Source organism: Natrix helvetica (genome assembly GCF_964273705.1).
Source record: "Natrix helvetica genome assembly, chromosome: 1".
Taxonomy (NCBI): domain Eukaryota; kingdom Metazoa; phylum Chordata; class Lepidosauria; order Squamata; family Natricidae; genus Natrix; species Natrix helvetica.
The window spans coordinates 151,723,445-151,745,463 of record NC_138548.1 but is presented as its reverse complement, the minus strand read 5'-3'; the positions used below and the strand labels follow the sequence as shown (position 1 = coordinate 151,745,463).

Genomic DNA, 22,019 nt, shown 5'->3' with positions numbered 1-22,019 from the left:
TTAGTCTTGCTTGCTTTGCTGCAACATGTGATTGTGTTTCTCCTCAGGTGAGATACAAAGAGCCTTACATAACCAATGTCCTTGGCCGGTACATAGGCACTTGTGAGGACCCCTATCAAGCACATTGCATGAAGATTGAAGCTATGAAGAGTGACGTGAGTATGAATTGTACCCGTTTCTCTTCCCCCCCCCCCCACTTATTCAATTCATGGTGCTTACTGAACTCTGGTGGTTTTTCTAGAAAAACTATAAAGCGGACTACGAAGATGAAAAGGCTAAATGTTATTTCCCTCAAACCATAACTCAAGAATATGAAACCATGAAGAAGCTGGACATATGCAAAGATGTAAGTCATTGTTCTCCTGAGGTCATATTTTTTACGAGCCTCAGAACTGAAAAATAAAAGAGTCTCAGTGGTATATTATTTCATGAAATTCTTAAAACAATAAATCAAAGAAAAGGTATTACATGATCCAAAAATATCTGAAGTGTTGCCGGGGGCACAAGAACTGAATTCAAACTTCATACAGCAAATACAGTCAATTTAAATGCTGCTGTACTTTTGCTGAATGGCTGCAGGGATGATGGTAACACAATGGATCTTCATAAAATGTATCATGAATCACAAAATCATAAACCTGATGTCTACCAAAAATTAATTTTCCACTGAATTTAAAAAACTTTTTCTCCCTAGTCTGCCTACAAAAAGCATCCTGACCAGATCAAGTTTACTTCAGTGTCGGATTCTCCAGTTTTGCTACAAGCACAGATTAATAGCAAGCAGCTGAGTGACGTAAGGCTTTGCACGGTCTTATATTTTCTGCTAAGTTGTCTGAGAAAGAGTCCCTGATTATTTGGGACTTGCAGGTCCTTAACATTGCAATAATGTTAAGTGATTGGAAGGAATTGTCAAGAACTGCCAGTTGATACTGAACTAGATTCAGTGTTTACAAAATGACAGTGATCATTTTTGATTGCTGGCCCACTGAAAGCCATTCTTAACCTGATGGTGTCAAGAATCTCTTCTCCTCTGCTGTGCAGATACTAACGGAGGTATGCCACTGCCCTAGATACATATGTCACACACTGTTGAGAAATTATCTACCTGTCTCCTGAACAGTGTGTTTGTGTGACATTTTTATATGTCCCCACAGTTGTTTTTTAAGTCCTCATTAACTCATTCTGCATTTCAGATGAACTACAAAGCCAAACATGAGGCTGAAAAAGGCAGATGTTCCATACCTCCTGATGCTCCGTTTTTCCTCCAGTCCAGAGTCAATGCTTATAACATCAGTGATGTAAGTATAAGGCTTCTGTATGATTGTTTTGCAGTTAGAGTGATATAATACATAGTTTAAGTTTTGACTCAATTATGTGAAATCTCACTATTGCTACTAGGGTAATAGGGCAAGACTAGATGAATGCCTTCCGAAGACCCTGGGCATCTTTCATAATCCATAGTCGATACGAGCAAGGACATTGAACTGGAAAAGAGAACTAATTTAATTTTAGAACCAAAGAGAAAGGAGTCCAGAGCTTATTGGTTGTTGGGGAGGAAGAATGAAGCATGTCAGAATTATGACATAAGAAGAAAGGTAAAAAAGAAAAGACAGCTTCTCAACCAATATTTAGGAAAGACTATATGAGTCAGGAGAAAGGAAAAAGGTAGCAGGAATGATAAGGAAAGAATCTAATCAAATTCTGCAGACTGGAAAAGTAGATCTAAAAACCAGTTGTTGGGAATATTATGGAAGAGTGTGTGGTTGAATAGACATACCTCCAATTATGTGATAAATCACAGCTTGATTTTGAGACAAGGATCAGGTGCTGATAAAGAACTTGATTAGATGAATGCATTCTGCCTTGATGTTCAAGTACTACAGAGAATAGATTGGTTACATCATGTATTTGCATATGGGGTACTATTCATCTCATGAGGCTTTTTTACAAGTTCCAATTTTTTAAAAAAGTGATTATATTTTTAATAGCATTTCATGATAGCACATAGAAATGTTAGAATTTATATTTCAGTTGGCTAGAACTTATTGCTCTTAACCTGAAGAATGTTTTCATTTTCTCAATCAAACTGAGGTATGGTTACAGATAAAAGCATCTTCCACTAGAGGTGTATGTATTTTGAGGCTTATCCTCCTGATTCCTAGTTTATTTTCTTCTCTCTTGGCTAGAATTGTTATAAGTATGACTGGGATCAATCAAAAGCAAAGAAGTTTGATATCAAAATGGATGCTATCCCAATTTTGGCTGCGAAAGCCAAGCAAAAAATCACGAGCGATGTAAGTGTTGCACAGAGTAATGGGGGGGGGGGTAGCATTCAATACGCAGACAAAATTTGTATCCAATGCAAGTATTTTATTCCAATATCCCCCTGTAGGTTGAATATAAGAAAGGCTACGAAAAGAGCAAAGGGAAGCTTATTGGAGCCTTGAGCGTCCAGGATGATCCCAAGATCTTACATTCTCTGAAAGTAGGCAAACTGCAAAATAGCGTAAGTACAAATTACAATAAAGTGAAAATGGAGTGTGTTGCATTTTAGAAACTTTGTGATGATGTAGTACTGCTGTTGCCACAGAGAGGAAGGGGTCAAGCTATTTTTTCAAAGAACCTGAAGGCTAGACGAAGAATAATGGATGGAAACTAAACAAGGAGAGTTTTAACCTGGAACTAAGGAGAAATTTTCTGACAGCGAGAGCAATCAACCAATGGAACAACTTGCCTTTGGAAGTTGTGGAAGCTTCATCACTGGAAGCTTTCAAGAAGAGACAGAACTGCCATCTGTCAGAAATGGTGTAGGGTCTACTTGGGCGGGGGGTTGAACTAGAACCTACAAGGTCCCTTCCAACTCTGTTAATCTGTAATCCCTCCCTCCCTCCCTCCCTTCCTGATGTTCTGTTTTCCTCAGAGGAAAAAGCAAGCATTTTTTTTGCTCCCTGTATTCTAGAGCAATAAAGCAAGAAAAATTAGTAGTGAAATAAGAATTCTCATATCATTGAAAATTATAATCTGCATCTACTACTATTTTAATAGTAGCCAGTAAAGAGAACACATACCATACACACCTTCAGTAATTTGTTAATATTTGTATGACTATCAAATTTGGGAACTTCCAGCTTTATAATAGATAGTTATATAAAGCCTAATTATCTTAATTTATTCAGAGTCAAGTAGTCAATTGTCTGATGAAAAAATGTTTCAACTAAAATAATCATGAACATCAACATGTTAAATCATGAACGAGCTAAATAGAACATCCATATCAGAAAGCTGTTTACACAGAACATTGATAGCTATTGTTAATTGATATGAAATATCCTTGCCATTTTATTTATAACCTAATTTGGGTTTTCCATAAACACCTGCCTTGCTACTCTTGGAGAGAAAACCTTTGGAAATCTATACCCTGGAATTAAGCCGGGTAGATAGTTCTTATATGCCCATTCTAATTATGAATGCACAAATTACATTTTCCACATGGCTTCCTATAACAATTCCTCCTTTCTTTTTCACTCTTGCAGAGACTATATAAGGAACTCTATGAAAAAGCGAAAGGAGTAAGCATTAACTATTGTGAGACTCCACAGTATCAAGTAGACAACGTTCTTAAGAACTTCAGTGGGGTAAGCATGATGAAGATTTCTGCTTTGCTTCTGCTCCAGACATAGTCTTGCTTGCTTTGTTGCAATGTGTGATTGTGTTTCATCCACAGCTGAGATACAAAGAGCCTTACATAACCAATGTCTTGGGCCGGTATATAGGCAGTATTGAGGACCCCTATCAAGCACATTGCATGAAGATTGAAGCTATGAAGAGCGACGTGAGTATGAATTGTACCTATTTTCCTCTATTTTCCCCCTTTTTTGTTCAGTTCATGGTGTTTATGATGTTTTCTGGTGGTTCCTCTAGAAAAACTATAGGGCAGACTATGAAGACGAAAAGGATAAATGCTATTTCCCTCAAACCATAACTCAAGAATATGAAGCCATGAAGAAGCTGGACATATGCAAAGATGTAAGTCATTGTTTTAGTGAGGTCATATTTTTTCTTCAGAACTGAAAAAGAAAAGAATCTCAGTTGTCTATTGTGTCACGATATTCTTAAAATAATAAATGAAATAAAAAATACGTGAAAATATCTGAAGTATTATTGATGGTACAAGAACTGAATTTAAACACCATACTGTCAATGTATGTAAATGCTGCCTTCCTCAGCTATATTTTTGCTGAATGGATGCATGGATGATAGTAGCAGAGCAGAAGGTTGTAAAACATACCACGAAGTAGAAAAACACAAGTTGGATGTTTACTGAAAAGTAATCGCTGCTGGTTTTTCCCCCCCTAGTCTGCCTACAAAAAGCATCCTGACCAGATCAAGTTTACTTCAGTGTCGGATTCTCCAGTTTTACTACAAGCACAGATTAATAGCAAGCAGCTGAGTGATGTAAGTAACCTGGAAACGGGTGGAAGCTGCCTTTCTATGATCTTATATTTTCCGCTAAATTGTCTAACAGACAGCCTAATGTTGAGTTGGGACTTGAAGATTGTTTACATTGCAATAACACGACTCTCTATTTGGAAAGTGAGAATTTTGTGGCAACACTTTTGAAAACAAATGGAAGCAGTTGCTTAGAATGTATTGGAATGAACATGGCAGTAATCTCAGTTTTCCAGAAACTCATCCTTTTATTCATGTATGTGCTTATTTAGCAAAAGATTGTCAGACATGAATCAGATAGATTAGGTTCTCTGCTGCAGAGAAGAATTAAGCCCTGGTAGGCAGACATTGCTCTTCTCAATTCCTAATGGTCAATGCCTTTACATAGGATTATGCTTTGGAATTTCAAACATGGCCATTTTTTCTTTCTTTCATCCTTCTCAGTTAACAGGTGTTTGTTTGGTGCTCAGAATAGTGTAAAAAGGTTGACAAACTGATCGTTTTTAACTGTTCTGACCTAGGCTTCCTGAGAAAGCATAGATCACAATCTTAGTCCCCAAAATCCTCTTTTATTTATACGGCTGTAAATTATGGCCATTCACAGTCCACAAGGCTTCACAAACAGTCAGTGAAGATTCCGACAGATGTCTGCTCGAGTTGCCACAGACTTTCAGGGAAATGTTGATAAACGCCCACCTTATCTCCCTGGGAATACCGCCAGACACCTAATTGCCAAATGCAGAGCAAGGCCAAATTTAGCACAGAGTCAAACAGAACTTTTCAAAGCTTGAACCGACTAGATAAACTAATTGCTTCCTGCAAAAGCTCAGATCCTGTTCGCTCCTCTTTTATGTCTTATGGGAGGAGCCAATCATCTCCAAGCCTTACTCCCAAGTCGACCCGGTTTTCTTAATTGTTCTTGCCTTCTGGCAGCTCTGTGCATGGACACACTGGGAACAGGCTCCCGTTGTTCTTCTCCCTCACTGATGTCAAATAACTACCAGATGGCCTTGAGCCTCCGACTCAGTGCCATCATCCAAGCCTTTTCCAGACTCCAGGACTGGCCAATGTGCGTCCCTAAACCTCCTCACTATCTGAATCTGCTGCCAGCTCTATATATACTATATTAACTTCTAGAAACTGCTGGTTGCTGCTTCAGCAGATATAGACCCTATGCCACCTCTTCTATTTTGTCCCTCCTCCCCTCTTCAGGCTCTGAAAAAGCTGACCATGTCATTGATGATGAATTAGATTATTCTAAAAAGTTTGTAACTGCACCCTTAGCTGTATTTTTCTAAATCATGAGACCCTTTCATATGCCCTGCTAACTGTGACAGGAAGGTGCCTTCCTAACCATTCCAGAAGAAGAGAAATGGATGTGATCATCTTTAAATTCAATCTTGTCCCATTGGAAAAACAGCCTATTGTCCACTACTTTTGTCCTATTTTAAAAGGGCTTTTTCCACCATAGGCAATACGAGTCTTGTAGTTCAACTGGCCTGCAGTATCTCATTTGTAGGTAAAGTTAAAGAGGAGGACAAACTGCCCTGCTGCTTTTGGTTTCCTTTGACTCCCTGGTCATTCAACATTTGACAACAGGAGAATCAAAACTTTCCTATTGTGCCTCAAAGTCATTTCTCCCACAGTTTTTGCAAAACCTCAAGAGAAGGCAAGAGTGATGCCAAGGAATAAGCCACCATAAAGCTTCTAATTCTCCTGCCCCACTAAGATATTCTGCAGGACTGAAGAGCTGTGGGTAAAAGAGAAGTAGAAGGGAAGCTGTTCTTTAATTGGCAATCCCCAAGATGAAGCTGTTCATCCTGGCTTGGTGGAGAAGGCATAGCTGTGTCTGGTTCTCAGGGTTAGCTGGGTGCATTTGTTGACCTGTACCAGTGGTCTATCTACACTGGAGCAAAACATTGATGATTTGATCGATAGGGTTACAAGAAACTCCATAGCCATAGTTGGTCTGTAAGAAGAAGGAATTCTTCCCATAGTGAAGAGCAGTGTGTGTTAGTAATTTATATACCACTCTTTGTTCATTCTATATTTCAGATGAATTACAAAGCCAAACATGAGGCTGAAAAATTCAAATGTTCTATACCTCCAGATGCTCCTTTGTTTCTCCAGTCCAGAGTTAATGCTTATAACATCAGTGATGTGAGTATAATGGACAACTGCTCTTCCCACTCAATTTCTTAATAACTACCGGTAATACTATTGCTAATATGATAATAGGTCACGAATCTAAAATATTTGCAGTGAGTCATCTATTAGGCAGACAGTGAATAAGTCTAGTTGAATGTTCTTTGAATACATTGGATAGATAGTTGTAACCCAGAGTCAGCATGGACAAGGACATCAAGCTTGAAAATAACCAGTCTAATTAGCTATATTTAAAACAACACAAAGACCAACATTTATTGGTAGAGGATGAAATAAAATGAGGGAATGATGTGATCCCATAAGAAAGAAGAGGGAAAGCAGAATGTCTAAACACATATAGGAGTATGTTGTGCATATTTGGCAGGAGAAACAATAGAAACTGAAATGATGTAGAAGTAGGCTAGTTGGATTCTAGGATCTCACAAGAACTTAGAACATGAGTGACTGTAATCACAAGAATTACTAGAAAAGAGTCTGAGTTATGAGTAGGGATGAGAAGTGAAGGACAGGGAAGTAATGGGTATATTTGGGCAGATGTATCTATAACCAATTAATCATTATACGAAGATATGCATTTTCTCTATGTCTAAGTGTCTCTCTAGATGTAAATCTGTACATATAGATCCATCTTATAATGGACTTATTTTGTGAAAGTTCCAAATATTTAAAGGCGATTCTATTTCTTGATGGTATTTTATTGAAGCATAAAAAATGTTAGAATTTATTGCTCAGTTGATTAGAAATGATAATTGTCGCTCTTACCTTGAAGAATATTTTCATTTTGTCAATCAAATTGAGGTATGGTTTTAGATTTAAAAAAAGACCTATCCTCCTGATTCCTAGTTCAGGTTGATCCACTTTATTTTCCTCTTCTTTCTTGGTTAGAATTGGTACAAGTATGATTGGGATCAATCAAAAGCAAAGAAGTTTGATATCAGAGTAGATGCCATCCCCATTCTGGCTGCTAAAGCAAAACAAAAAATCGTGAGCGATGTAAGTATGGCACAGAGTAGTAACACTTGGCTTTCGATTTGCATGCAGAGTTTGTAGCCTAGGCAGGTATTTTATTCTAATTTCCCTCTGTAGGTTGAGTACAAGAAAGGCTACGAAAAGAGCAAAGGGAAGCTTGTTGGAGCATTGAGTGTCCATGATGATCCCAAGATTTTACATTCTCTGAAAGTAGGGAAACTGCAAAATGATGTAAGTAAGCCCAAAATATGGTAAAATTGGGTGTGTGGCAGGTTGGAACCTTTGTGATGATGTAGCACAACCTTTTTTTTTTTTTTTTTGGCTTCCTGTATTCTAGAGCTATAAAGCAAGAAGAATTAGTGGTGAAATAAGAATTCCCAAATCATTTTTGAAAATTATAATCTGCATCTAATATTATTTTATTAGTAGCCAGTAAAGAAGATACATACCACATGCACCTTCAGTAACTTGCTAACATTTTTATGACTTATAATCTTCTTTTATGACTATAACAAATTTGGGGACTTCCAATTTTGTAATGTATATTTATATCATTAATATAATTTATTTACAGCTATATTAAATAGTGAATTGTCTGAGGACACCAATAGAACTGAATATCAGTAGCTCACACTGGTAACTAAACATCTGCAGGCAAACAACTTTGCTCAGAGAGCAGCAAAGATTTCACAACTGTCTGATGAAAAAATATTTGAAGTAGAATAACATTATGAGGTGTGGTGGCGTGGTGGTTAGAATGCAGTACTGCAGGCAACCTCTGCTGACTGCCAGCTGCCAGCAGTTTGGCAGTTCGATCCCCACTGGCTCAAGGTTGACTCAGCCTTCCATCATTCTGAGATCAGTAAAATGAGGATCCAGATTGTCAGCAATATGTTGACTCTGTAAATCACTTAGAGAGGGCTGCGAAGCACTGGGAAGCAGTATTTAAGAAAGTGCTATTGCTATTAATTCATGAACATCAACATGTTAAATCATCAATGACCTAAATGGGACAACATTAATAGCAACCATTGTTAAACTGACTTCAAGTACAGTCACTGTTTCCATTAGAATTTTTGGTAGATTTCTCATAATCAACTTCAGGCCAGAGGTGGGATTCATTTTTTTTTTACTACCGGTTCTGTGGGCATGGCTTGGTGGGCATGGCATGGCTTGGTGGGTGTGGCTTGGTGGGCAGGCAGGGGAAGGTTAATGTAAAATCTCCATTCTCTTCCCACTCCAGAGGAAGGTTACTGCAAAATCCCCATTTCCTCCCAATCAGCTGGGACTTGGGAGGCAGAGAATAGATGGGGCAGGGCTAATCAGAGGTGGTATTTAGTGGTTCTCTGAACTACTCAAAATTTCTGCTACCAGTTCTCCAAAACTGGTTAGAACCTGCTGAATACCACCTCTGCTTCAGGCCATTGTTGGAATTAACCTATTTGGCCATACAGATCATGGGCTTAATCCAGATTACATGATACTTTTTCTCTAGGTGATGATCCAGTTCTCTTTTGATTGTTTTTTTTAAATATTTGGTTGCTATTTTATATTTTATATGGAGCTTTTACTGAGCTTTCTTTCTTATAGTTATATATTTTTTGTAGTCTGTCCAGAGTCAAATTGTTTCAGTTGGGTGGGCTTACAAATATGTGCAAAAATAAATTAATATGTAAAATATGTACTTATCTTTCCATCCCAATTATGGATTCAGAATGTAAGTTTGGATGAAATATTTTGGAATGCATTGTGATGAAAGCGAAACAGAAACGTGTAAGTGGAAGCCAGGCAGACACAGAAGGTACAATATTTGCAACATCATTTCCCATAACCCTTTCTCCATTCTTCCCACTCTTGCAGAGACTATATAAGGAACTCTATGAAAAAGCGAAAGGAGTAAGCATTAACTATTGTGAGACTCCACAGTATCAAGTAGACAACGTTCTTAAGAACTTCAGTGGGGTAAGTGTCGTGAAGATTTCTGCTTTGCTTATGCTGCAGACATAGTCTTGCTTGCTTTGCTGTAATGTGTGATTGTGTTTCATCCACAGCTGAGATACAAAGAGCCTTACGTAACCAATGTCTTGGGCCGGTATATAGGCAGTATTGAGGACCCCTATCAAGCACATTGCATGAAGATTGAAGCTATGAAGAGCGACGTGAGTATGAATTGTACCTATTTTCCTCTATTTCCCCCCTTTTTTGTTCAGTTCATGGTGTTTATGATGTTTTCTGGTGGTTCCTCTAGAAAAACTATAGGGCAGAGTATGAAGACGAAAAGGATAAATGCTATTTCCCTCAAACCATAACTCAAGAATATGAAGCCATGAAGAAGCTGGACATATGCAAAGATGTAAGTCATTGTTACTGTGAGATTTTATAATTGTATGTACAATAGTCCAGAGTCTTTTAAAAAACTCTTCCTGAAGTGTTTTTTAAAAAGGTAAACTTTAATATTACAATGCTAATGTATGTTTCCTTGGATTGGTCTTGACTCATGGCTGATTATGCAGGTGAGGGCTCTTGTTCCACATTCCTGCTCTCTGCAGACATCCATCCTCATAGTTTTCGTGACATTAGAATGGAATTCACTAATGTTTTCGTATAAGGTTAAATTGGAATGGGTAAGACACATATGATGCCAAATCACAATTTAAGGAACCACAGAACTGTGACAACAAAGTGCAGACTAGATGTATTTTCCTTGTAGCATTCATTGGTTCAAACACTTCCTCCTGAAGAGATAGGTGTGAAGCCTGATAAGAGATGCCTTTGTAGCATCACCTGGGCATTTAAATTTTTTTATATTTTGGCAAACCAATATTGGAGTTTGTAGTAGGTCTTGCATTGTACTTGCTTCTCCAGCTTTGTTACTATTCCTCTATGATTGCACGGAAAAGTGGCTATTCAGATATACATATAGGATACATGTGACATCTGGTGGTAAGGAGACTGAAGTTGAATTACTTCTTGGAGGAGACTGCAGTGTAATCATCCAATGGCTTGGATGAGCTCTGTGCTGCAGAGTGAGCATCTCTTTCTCCTTTCCCCCATTTTTAAAAATCCTGGCTTGTAGTATTGTTACAATGGAGCTAGAACAGATTGATAGCCTCTCCAATATATGTGAATTTGTAAAAGTCAGTCATGGGTTAAAAATAGAAAGTTAAAAAAAACTTTTTACTTTTGGAGGAACTCTTTATGGTCATTGCTGCCTGTCCGTCACCTTGGCTATTCTCCCCCTTCTGGTGGTTGTATTTTATCTTAGTTTTTATTAGCGATTATTTACTATTCTGGCATTTATTCATATTTCTGTTTTATATTTAATTTTTTGTTACCCATTGCAGATGTTTTATATCTGTGTTTTATGAACGTAAGCTACAAGAGCCCCTGTTGTTTGCAACAGGAAACAAATACAACAAATATTGCCATGAGAGCTGATACATACGTGTATGAATGTATCTTATGTTATTGAATGCTCTTCGTTAAAGCAGTGCAAAGTGTTCGAAGGGGATATTTCACAAAGGGATGCTTTCCAGGCATGGTTACTAAACTCTGAAGCTCAACATTGTCTGAGAGATATTGTCTGTGAAAGCCTATACCAGTATAATGAAATAAAGCATCTTTCTTGGGAGTCCTGGGAGTCCCAAAGGTGTTTTTTCAAGAGGCAACTGGACTTTCTGGTGTTTCTTCGAAGACAAAACAACCACTTCAGAAATGCATGGCACAACATAGCAGAACAAACCCATCAGGACTAGATTCAGCAGTCCACCTGCATTTAAAAGACAAAGGCCACTCATTTGAAGACAGCAAAGACCACATTTTGGACACATTTTTGGTTTGAAAGAAGGGTCAAAGAGGCCATCTAGGTCAAAGTTGAAGAGCTGTCTCTCAACATATGATATGACATCATCTCTCTCCAGTCTACAACACAGAACTTTCAACAGTTCCAAAAAGGCTCCTCACCCATTTGCACCACTCAGGTGACCCTGAGGACACAGATAAACCTACAGGTGGCTTCAATGACTTGCTAAAAGAATGCAAATGACCAGCTGTCTGCATGGGGTATAAATCCTTCCATTTCCCACCATCCAGTCAGAGCTGAAGAAGTTTCCTGGATGAGAAGCAAAATGTTTTCAAAGAAAAACAAGAAAGTCCAATTGAAAAAGCACCTTTCAGACAACCATGACCTGGATGATTGAGAATCTCCATAAACACTTTCTTGGGAATATTAAGGTAGCCTTGACCTTTTCAAGCCTCCCTCGTGTGCTTGAAAAACTGTCCCGGTTGCTTTCACACATATGCGTGACATTCATTTTATAGACAATCCCTTCACAGGCAGTTACTCAGATCCTGCAGAAATAGAACTGGAAACATCTGTAAAGCCTTGTGAACAATTGATGCTTTATTCCATGGGTGTCAAACTCGCTGCGTCACATTGACGTCATGTGACATATCACATTTTTTCCCTTTGCGGAACTGGGGTGGGTGTGGCCTCTGCGTGACGCATCTGTCCCATGGGCCGCCAGTTTGACACCCCTGCTTTAGTCTTTTTGAAGACAGAGGTTTTGTTTCCAATATACTGCATAGATTTATTAGTAATAGGCTTCATCTTCAGCAGTGCAAATATAGACTAACACCGTATCTGTGTGTAACAAGTATGGGACGATATGCTTCTATTCACATCTTTTAGTTAAAATAGCAATATATTTGATAATCAGAAGGCTTTAAGATTTCTAAACAGCAGTGGGTTTAGATATATTGTTGATGAATGAATGGACCATGTTAGTATGCCAGAATTTTTTTAATTTTTTTTCTGAAGATACTGAAAAGTAGAATGTTAATTTGATATATGCTAAAAAGTAAATGAAATTACCTTTTGTTTCCCCATTTGTCTAGCATGCTTACAAGAAACATTCTGGTCAGATCAAGTTTACCCCTGTGACAGACTCGCTGGTTATGGTACAAGCACAAATTAATTCCAAGCAGCTGAGTGATGTAAGTAACCTAGCAACTCTAACAATGTCCCATCTGGCCTTATTTTGTAGATGCGTTCTCTTCAAGTAATGGGTTTCTATTCATGAAGTTGTAGCTTTATTACCTGACTGTTGAAAATGTTCCGGTTTATGATTTTCAAAACATACCATGCGGGGAACATAGCATTTTGTAGAATATCAGAAGGTCTCATTATTCTCTAGACCAGGGGTGAGCAATTAATTTTCCCACATGAGAAATGGGGACTCTTGTGGAGTGCTGAAGCAATAAGGCCATGAAGATGTGTAGACATGCATGCACACACATAGGTACATTGAAAAAAAACCCAGTCACCTTCAAAATAAAAACAATCCTCAAAGTCCAGCCATATCTTTATGTTGACTGACATAGATGCAGCCTTTTCTGAATTAACTGGGCAGTGTAAACATATTCAATTCTATTTATACCATGCCTTTCTATTGTTATGGTTATTAAAGTACAGTGGTACCTTGGTGCTCAACGGCTTTGAAACTCATCAAATTTGCTACTCAATGCATTTTGACATGAAAATGTTGTCCTGGTACTCATCATTTGTTTAGTACGCAATGCACAAGCTAGAACCTGTCAGTGTTGGCTGCCTTGTGACTGACTACATTATTCGATATAGGAAAAAATTGTTTGGCACTCATCATTTTTTGTACTCATCATACCTCTCAGAACCAATTAAAGATGAGTACCAAGGTACCACTGTATTTATTTTTTACTTTAAATGATTTGGATTTCCCTCTTATTTTGTTCAGTTATTAACAGCCTATGCTAGTATGCTTAATTGCTGTCCTCCAAATGATAACTTTTTATGTGATTTTCATTTTGCATTTTAGTTGAACTACAAACACAAAGCTGAGAAAAACAGGTGTTCTATCCCTCCAGATGCTCCCTTATTCCTCCAATCCAGAGTCAATGCCTACAACATCAGTGATGTAAGAGTCTTATGTATGATGTTTTCAGAGCTAAAAAAACCAAGCTACTGAGGAGAATCATAAAGCTATTTATGACAGTGAGGATAATAAGGCATAAAACAGAGCATATTTGATTGCCAGGTAACACCTGGAGATTAGTTTAGAGGCAGAGAACTTAGATCACCACTTAGATTTTCTTTATAATCAGTTGTCATCACCTCTAGTTAGTTTGGTGAGTGGTGTCAGCTTTGGGCAAAAGCCAATGATGACTTAAGAAATGAGATACTGAGGAGCAGGAGTGTCAAACTTGCATCGTCACAGCAGTGTCATGTGATGTATCATGACTTCCCCCCCTCTGCTAAACCGGGTGTGGGCGTGGAGACCATGTGACGCGTCCGGCCAATGGGCCGCGAGTTTGATAGCCCTGCTGAAAAGGAAGAATAATGAACAGATGGCAATGAAGAAAGGAGAAAAGAAAACTATCAAAATAGATATTTAGGAGAGTCTATAGGTGCTGGCAAGAAGAAACATGCTAGGGAAAGAGGCTGTTGAGGTTCTAGGAGGCTATGAAGACCAAGAAATCACAGCAAACAGTATATGTGTGTGTGTTCTTATGTGAGAGTTCATGGACAGAGATTCACTTAAAAAACCAATGAAGTAAAAGACGTCATTTAATAAATGTTTAATTATTTACTGTGGATAGAAAAAGCCATTTATTCTACTGACATCACTGCTTTCCAGCTTTGGAAAATAGGTTCTCTAGGGTACATGGAGTATAACAAAGAGCTTCATTCTGGACTGATGTCCTGAAATTAGATCTTACATTGTTTGGATCATATTTTTGACAACCCTTGCAATATAAAGTAAAGTTAATCTCATAAAGGGCTTACTTTATACAAATTCTACATATTTCCTGAGTGGATGTGAAAAAGCTTGAAATCTTGCGGGCCAAAAGATTGATCAAAAAAGGTTATTCTGCTCTGTTATTCTACTCATTATTCTACTCTGTTATTCTGTTAGTCTACTCATAATAACATGCACATTGAAATAGTTATGCAGTTATAGGGTTATGCACTCCCTAAGATAAATGTATGGATTATATGTAATACATTTTGGATTTTATGTCATGACTCGTTCATGTGTTTTTCTCTTCTCCCTTGGGTTAGAATTGGTATAAGTATGACTGGGATCACTCAAAAGCAAATAAATTTGACATCAAGTTGGATGCCATTCCAATTCTAGCTGCAAAAGCCAAGCAAAAAATTGCAAGTAATGTAAGTGTTACACAGAAATTAAGGTAGAACTTGGATTGATTTTCATTTGCAGCCAGGTTTTTAGAATACCAAAGTACATTATTGTCTTGTGACCATGCAGGTTGAATACAAAAAGGGTTATGAACAGAGCAAAGGCAAGTTAATTGGAGCTCTGAGTATTGAAGATGATCCCAAAATGATACATTGCCAAAAGGTGGCCAAGCAACAGAGTGATGTAAGTACAGATAAACCAAATAATATGTGGTTTGTTGATGATATGCTGAATTTTCTGAAAAATGTTGATTTATCTAGCTAGAAAACCATTTTCAGAATATATTTCTTTAGAGTGTCCCTTTAGGTGAAGTTTACATTCAGCGAATTCTTAATAAAGAACCACTGATCTCTAATTTTGAAAACATAATGAGCAAGTCCAGAGTGTTAATCCTCTGATGGAAAATAATAACACACCCTTTGAGGAAAGTAGGTTCTCATAATTGCTTAACCAAATGGTGAGGAAATACAATTGTTAATAAAAATAATACTTGTGCTATTAACCTGAATGCTTATGAAGTGCAAAAAGTAAGTGAATATTAGGTTATCAGTAGATGCACCATTTTTTTTAGCATAAGTCGGGCATATATTTAGAAGTGCATATACCTATTGACATTGGCTTATTTGACAATCAGCATAATCCCAACCTAGTCTATTTCTTGCATATGACTGTAGTCTTTTTGGAAGACCTCATGTTGCAGAAGAAGGATTCTTTAAATAATCTATGTATGCTAAATACCCACTGGATATTGTAGAAGAAATATCACCCTCATTTTACAAAGATCTGGTCTTCTTTTTTCCCAACTTCAAATGGTTAATGCCTTGTATTAATTGTATCATAGCTGCTCTATAAAAAAGGTTATGAAGCATCAAAGACCAATTACACAGCACCACTGGATATGATTCCCGTTGTACAAGCAAAGAAAGCCCAGGCAATCATCAGTGATACAGACTACAGGCATCGCATCCATAATTACTCCTATCCTCCTGATAGTATTAATGTGGAGCTGGCCAAGAAGGCTAATAGTATACTAAGTGACGTAAGTAGCAATGTTTCTTCAAACCTAGCATTGTTGAACTGTGGAATGCTTCATACAGAAAAGAGAGTTGGCAGTGCATTTCCATAGCACTAGCAATAGCACTTACTTATATATTGCTTCACAGTGCTTTACAGCCCTCTCTAAACGGTTTACAGAGTCAGCATATTTCCCCCAACAATCTGGATCTCATTTTACCCACCTTGGAAGGATGGAAGGCTGAGTCAACCTTGAGCCTGGTGAGATTCGAACTACCAAGTTATAGGCAGCCAGCAGTCAGCAGAAGTAGCCTGCAGTACTGCATTCTAACCACTGCACCATTCTGGAATAAGCCTTTTCCAGAGTTTGACAACTAGGGCAGGAAAAGCCCACAACTGAGGATTGTCTATTTTGGCCTTCCCTAACTGCTGAGCTTCAGGTTTGTTGGAAATATAAGTCCCAGACCAGTGGTGGGTTGCTACCGGTTTATTACTGGTTCACTCATGCTCATGCACAGGTCACACACACGCTCATGCATGCACGCATATGCAGAAGCATCCGGAGAGGTGGGCGGAGCCAGGCCAACCAGGCCGAACCAGGAACGACCCACCTCTGGTCCCAGACATCTGTTGAGCATATTTAACTTTAAAACCAAAGGTGGCCATCAGCTGTCTGAAAATATGTAATTATCCATACCGCATCCATTAGGGAAGGATGCTTTAAAACATTAAAATATAGACTGGTGAGCATTTGTGAAAAAGAGAATAGATTTAAAGACTGAAAAGAAATTCTGTAATCTGAAAAGAATAATAGGTAGCTGCTATCTAGGACTGTACAGTACAAATATTAAACTCAAGGATTTTATTCAAATGCTGTTCAGTGAAATGTCTAAATTCAATTGACTTTTTAAATCAGTTTGAGTGTTCAGTTTGAATCACTTAGTCAAATAAAGTGTATTTGAATCAGTTCAGTGATTATAAATGTTCTGTGATGCACTGAAGCTATTTTTCTGAAGAAGTTCAGAAACTGATATCAGTTTGGTTGCATGTTTGATTTGAATTGATAAACAGATTTGAGTTCTGAACCCAATAATTGATTTTAAAAACTTGCTTTCAGTATAATTTTCAATAAATGTTCCTTGGGTTATAAAATAGAATTGAAGAAAGGTTTAAAACTATAAAATGTTTTGTAGCTTGTCTGTATAACAGAGATAATATGTATTTGCAACAGTGGTGGATTCTGGATCCTGTTGCAACCAGTACGCTGCAACGGGGCCCGGCGTCCACCATGTGAATGCACGCAGCACGCACGCAGTGCATGCATGCATACTTACCGCCTGCGACGCTCCAGCTGCTCGGTGGAGCATTGTGCAGGTGTCGTACGCTCTGTGCACGTGTGCAAAAGCCCTGATTGGCTCAAATAGCGGTACGGAGAGCGGGCAGGCAGGTGGGCCCTTCAGAGCACCGTACCGGAATGGTACATGGTGCTCCCAGCAGGCACCAGTACGCCTGTACCGGGGTGTACCGGTCGTATCCCATCACTGATTTGCAATATCCCATTGTTTGCAAAGGGTAATCTGGAATTCAGAGAACTTCTAAAAACATTACACTATTCCTGCCCATGTATGAAATCCTAACTATTACATAAAGCCAAGTGTTGCTTTCAAACTGAGTTCAGCTTCTAGTGATTATACAGAAACTTTCTTATCCCAGGATGTGTTTCTTTAAAAATGTCTTAGTATAGCCTACAGATCTGATTTTTCTGGATGGATCTTATAGATCAAAGCTGGTCCTGCTTTCAATTAGGTATTGCTACCATTTAATGGAACAAATCGCACCATTTGGAATAATTTAATCATTTTATTTTTGGCAATTACATTATCATCCTAATTTAATTCATGAATTATAGTTTCTGTTGGAAACTGTAGTTCCCAACAGAAACTTTTTAAAAAATGTTCCATCTACATCAGGGGCATCAAACTCGCGTTGTCATGATGGTGTCAGGTGACGTATTGCGACTCCCCTCCCTTTGCTAAACTGAGCGTGAGTGTGGCCAGTGCGTGACGTATCCGGCCTGTGGGCTGGGAGTTTGACACCCCTGATCTACATATAGTGCAGCTCAAATAAACTCTTACATGAACTTGAAGGCAAGAATTTCCCATTTTTAAAATTCATTATGGTCTTTTCCAGAATGAATATAAAGCTGATTATAACAGTTGGATGAAAGGATGTGGTTGGATACCTTACGGATCTCTGGATGCAGAAACAGCAAAAAGAACTTCGGGATACGTAAGCGAGGTAAGTAAAGAAAGCCACAATTATTTCAGGTTAGTTATGGGGTTCTTCATATTTCTTTTCTCTTTTAACAACTCTGTGATCCCATGTATCGGGGTGAAATCGGGGCAACTGAAGAGAGCTGAGTGTTTACTGGCCGGATGCCTTTTCTGATGCCTATGCAGAGTTTGCAGCTGATATTTTCTCTTTGTGCCCAAATCGAAAAACATTTGTCGCTACCTGGGATTGAACTCTCAACCTTCTGAGTGTGAGGTGAAAGTCTGCACCTTTAGGCCACTGCGCCACTCAGTGGGGTTGGTGTCTCATATTAAATTATAGCTAAATGAGAAAAAAAATCAGATACCCTAAAAGGGGCAATGCATTGAATCCCCAGTTTGATTAATAACCCTCTCACTTATCACATGTTTTGCACACAGTTTTTCAACCCAAGCAGTTAACCAGTAGTTGCACATTTTTAAAAAAGAGTCACATAAGTACACTGCCAGCAGTGTACACTCAGTCACAAGGCAGATGTGATAATGTTCTGATACAACTAAAATTTAGAACACTGTAATCCATAACTTTCAAGTAATATGTGTTAGAAAAGGGGGGTTTGTTGTATAATTTCAGTAACAAGACTATGGATTTCAAGAATATAAGTAAGTAATTCAGCATCAGTGGCACCTCGCACTGGATTGATAAATCCAGGGGAGGACCTTCCAACCCAGTATTTTTGTAGAAGACTTCCTGCGAGCAACAAAGGATGACACCGTCCTCTTCTGACTCCTGGCCCATCATAAATGCAACATGTCCCTGTATTTCTCTGCTTCAATTAAAAACGTCTGTTTTCTAATCAGAATTGACTTATGCTCTGTAGAGCAAATGGTCTCCAGCAAGTCATGTTGATCTAGCAGCAGCTCCAGGTTTGATTGGCTGCAGGATCTGTCATTCTCCCTTCCTTCCTACAGTTGCAGGATTTCTACCATTAGCTGCTTGGCTTTCGTGTTCGCTGCTTGTGGGCAGTTGTTGGTTTTTATAGTCATCTTGTATTGTAAAAATCCCAAAAAGGCCATAAAAGATCCTTAATCCTGGAAGATCCCTCTTCATTCACCTCTTATATCTCCCTATGGTCACCCTTTTTCTTTCTTTCTTTCTTTCTTTCTTTCTTTCTTTCTTTCTTTCTTTCTTTCTTTCTTTCTTTCTTATTATTTATTTATTTATTTATTTATTTAGTCAAACATGTATGAGATAACAGGTATAAGTATAAACATGGACATAAACACAGGAAATGGGTACAAATAAATGAGGACAGTAGGACAGGGACAGTAGGCACGCTGGTGCGCTTATGCACGCCCCCTTACAAACGTCTTAGGAATGGTGCAAGGTCCACGGTAGACAGCTTAAGGTTACAGTTATAGGAGTATGAGGATGTAACAACAGAGTCAGGTAGTGCATTCTAGGCATTGCACTGAAGTCATATTTTCTGCAATTGAGTTTGGAGCAGTTTACCTTGAGTTTATGCCCAGGCTGGGTGATGCATGATTTCCTTGCTTTCCCATTCCTAGCCTACTGGTACTGAAAAAATTATCTTTCCTTTAGGTTTTTTTTTAATCTTTATGTTACAAAATATGAATGTTATTTGTTTTTGAACTGAACTATCCTTCTTCCAAGCTAAATATTTCTGTGAATTTACAGAGAGTTGTGGGAATGAAACGACAACTGTTGGCTATTGGTTTCATTACCGTGGCATCAGAGCCACACTGGTGTCATAAGGAAAAGAAATGAAAGGGTTCTGTGTTAAAGGAGATAACGGGAGGGCAGAGAAGTGGTACATGAAGGCATCTATGTGCCTTGAAAGCATGAAAGCAGGGGACTAGTAAAATGGAAATAGCCCTTCAAAGGAAAGGAAAGACACTAGTCCAGCAAGCCAGTGAGCCCTTAACCAGATGGGAAAGACAAGAAGTAGGGGAAAGACCAAACAATTTGAAGTCTGGATTGAGCGCCAGTCCTATTTCTGTTATCAACTCACTGCAGTCTGAACTGGAGTTTCTGAAAAAGACAAGCAACTTAGATTGCTGTGTGAAATTTGCTTTCTCTTTCTCCTTCTCCTCCCTTTTCCATAGCAAAAGAAACAAACTGAAGCCTTATGTTCATGTAGTTGATTAAATGATCCACGAATGCAAGTATCTGTAGTTAGTTCTGCTTTGCTCCATCGCCTTTAAGCCATAATGTGGCACAATATGGCATATAAAGTGGTGAATTGTGTCACAGCATGTATAAAAATTGACTACACTTCTTTTAGGAGGACTTTATGTATTTGCTTGCTTCTAATTAATTCATGACAACATCAAAACTCAATTCTTGGGGTAGAATAAGTGTTTTGTGTAGAAAAAGTGTTCATGTTTTAGATTCATCAAAGTCTTTCTTCCTTGATTACTTTTTAAAATCTTTCAAGACTTGGATTTTTTTTTAAAAAAAATCTTTAACATTGATTTGTTTTTTTCATAAACAGAAAAAATACCGTCAGCCTCCAGACACTATTAAATTTACATCAATTGAAGATCACCCTACTGTGGTTCAGGCTAAAATCAATCAAGCCCAGCGGAGTGATGTAAGTATGTGTAATGTCCATATGTTTGTTAGCATTTGGATTAACTGCATTATAATATCAGGGTTCCAACCAATGCCCTAATAAAAGCAGGAGCCTCAAACCATTTTTCACGACATATCCTGTAGTATTCTTCCGATGACGTCAGGCTTACCCTGCCTGACTGCCGGCAACAGCCAAGCCGCGTCTGATTGGCTAAGACGCGGCTTGGCTAAACGCGGGCCGTTTCCTTTCCCTGATTGGTTGCCCTGCTTGACAGCTCCATTTAAATAGCTGTCAAGCAGGGAAAGTTTTGCTTCTCTCCTGTATTAACTGTGAAGACCTCTTGCGATTAAACTTGTTAAAGTTACCTCAGCTGTGTCAGCCTCATGCTTGCCCACATCTAACATATCCAGTTGTTTATTAGGAGCGCCAAGTTGGCACGAACCAAGTGAAGCCACCTCTGACTTTGCTCCTTGCCTCTGACCCTCCCCCCAGGGTGTGTCACCAGTCACATTCCCCAATGAGGCAATTTCGCGGGTCGTGGAAGTCACTCCCTCCGGCCGTTGTGGGTCTCCATGGAGATGGCCTTGACTTCGGCCAGCTAGGGTGTGATTAGTTTTGACTAAGGTTCCTCAGTGCAGCTGTGGGGCGTGATTTCCCATCCCCTTGCCTGCTTATGGCAACTTGGGAGTGGGTCAGGAAAGCTTTGTGAGTTGACATATAAATTTGCTGCAGGTCATAGAACCCTTAAAAGACTAAGGAGTCTTGATCAATCATAACCTATATTTCTGAATTGAAACCAAACCTGTAATTTGGAATTGTAATAATTTACAATGTTCGTTTTTGGTTTTGGATGTCACACTGATTTTCACACTTGATTCCTCTTCAGGTACTTTATAAAGCCAAAAATGAAGAAGTAATTCACCATTATAACCTCCCAGCAGATGCACCTCAATTTATCCAGGCAAAGGTTAACGCCTACAATATCAGTGACGTAAGTTTGCTTTGGGCAACTTTTTAAATGGAACTTTGACTGCACATGTGGTTGGTGGACATCGATGACTCAATAAATTCATTCTCTTTCAGACCTGTTACAAACTGGGGTGGGAAGACCTGAAATCGAGGGGCTATGACCTGAGGAGCGATGCCATTCCCATTAGAGCAGCTAAAAGTGCCGGAAAGGCTGCCAGTGATGTGAGTATGCCCATCATAAAGAGTGGTTTACTTGGGGGCAAAGGGAAATTCCACTACCATAATTCACTTTTAAGGCTTGACACTAGTTCATCTGTCTAAGAAAAAGCCCCTCCACACTACATCACCTG

At 38.7% G+C, this 22,019-nt stretch overlaps 1 protein-coding gene across 28 annotated transcripts in view; it reads left to right on the top strand.

The window, feature by feature from the left end:
• The window catches only part of NEB (nebulin), a 222,684-nt gene that overhangs the window by 32,730 nt on the left and 167,935 nt on the right, over positions 1-22,019 (top strand). For all 28 annotated transcript variants that reach the window (XM_081969965.1, XM_081969961.1, XM_081969959.1 and 25 more), the window contains exons 22-46: positions 48-155; positions 242-346; positions 695-793; positions 1,194-1,298; positions 2,187-2,294; positions 2,393-2,506; positions 3,534-3,635; positions 3,725-3,832; positions 3,922-4,026; positions 4,357-4,455; positions 6,505-6,609; positions 7,501-7,608; positions 7,702-7,815; positions 9,445-9,546; positions 9,636-9,743; positions 9,833-9,937; positions 12,481-12,579; positions 13,437-13,535; positions 14,681-14,788; positions 14,889-15,002; positions 15,661-15,858; positions 18,024-18,131; positions 20,620-20,718; positions 21,587-21,691; positions 21,784-21,891. In XM_081969965.1, the coding sequence (XP_081826091.1) occupies positions 48-155; positions 242-346; positions 695-793; positions 1,194-1,298; positions 2,187-2,294; positions 2,393-2,506; positions 3,534-3,635; positions 3,725-3,832; positions 3,922-4,026; positions 4,357-4,455; positions 6,505-6,609; positions 7,501-7,608; positions 7,702-7,815; positions 9,445-9,546; positions 9,636-9,743; positions 9,833-9,937; positions 12,481-12,579; positions 13,437-13,535; positions 14,681-14,788; positions 14,889-15,002; positions 15,661-15,858; positions 18,024-18,131; positions 20,620-20,718; positions 21,587-21,691; positions 21,784-21,891 (2,733 nt within the window). The remainder of the gene's footprint in view (positions 1-47; positions 156-241; positions 347-694; positions 794-1,193; positions 1,299-2,186; positions 2,295-2,392; positions 2,507-3,533; positions 3,636-3,724; positions 3,833-3,921; positions 4,027-4,356; positions 4,456-6,504; positions 6,610-7,500; positions 7,609-7,701; positions 7,816-9,444; positions 9,547-9,635; positions 9,744-9,832; positions 9,938-12,480; positions 12,580-13,436; positions 13,536-14,680; positions 14,789-14,888; positions 15,003-15,660; positions 15,859-18,023; positions 18,132-20,619; positions 20,719-21,586; positions 21,692-21,783; positions 21,892-22,019) is intronic.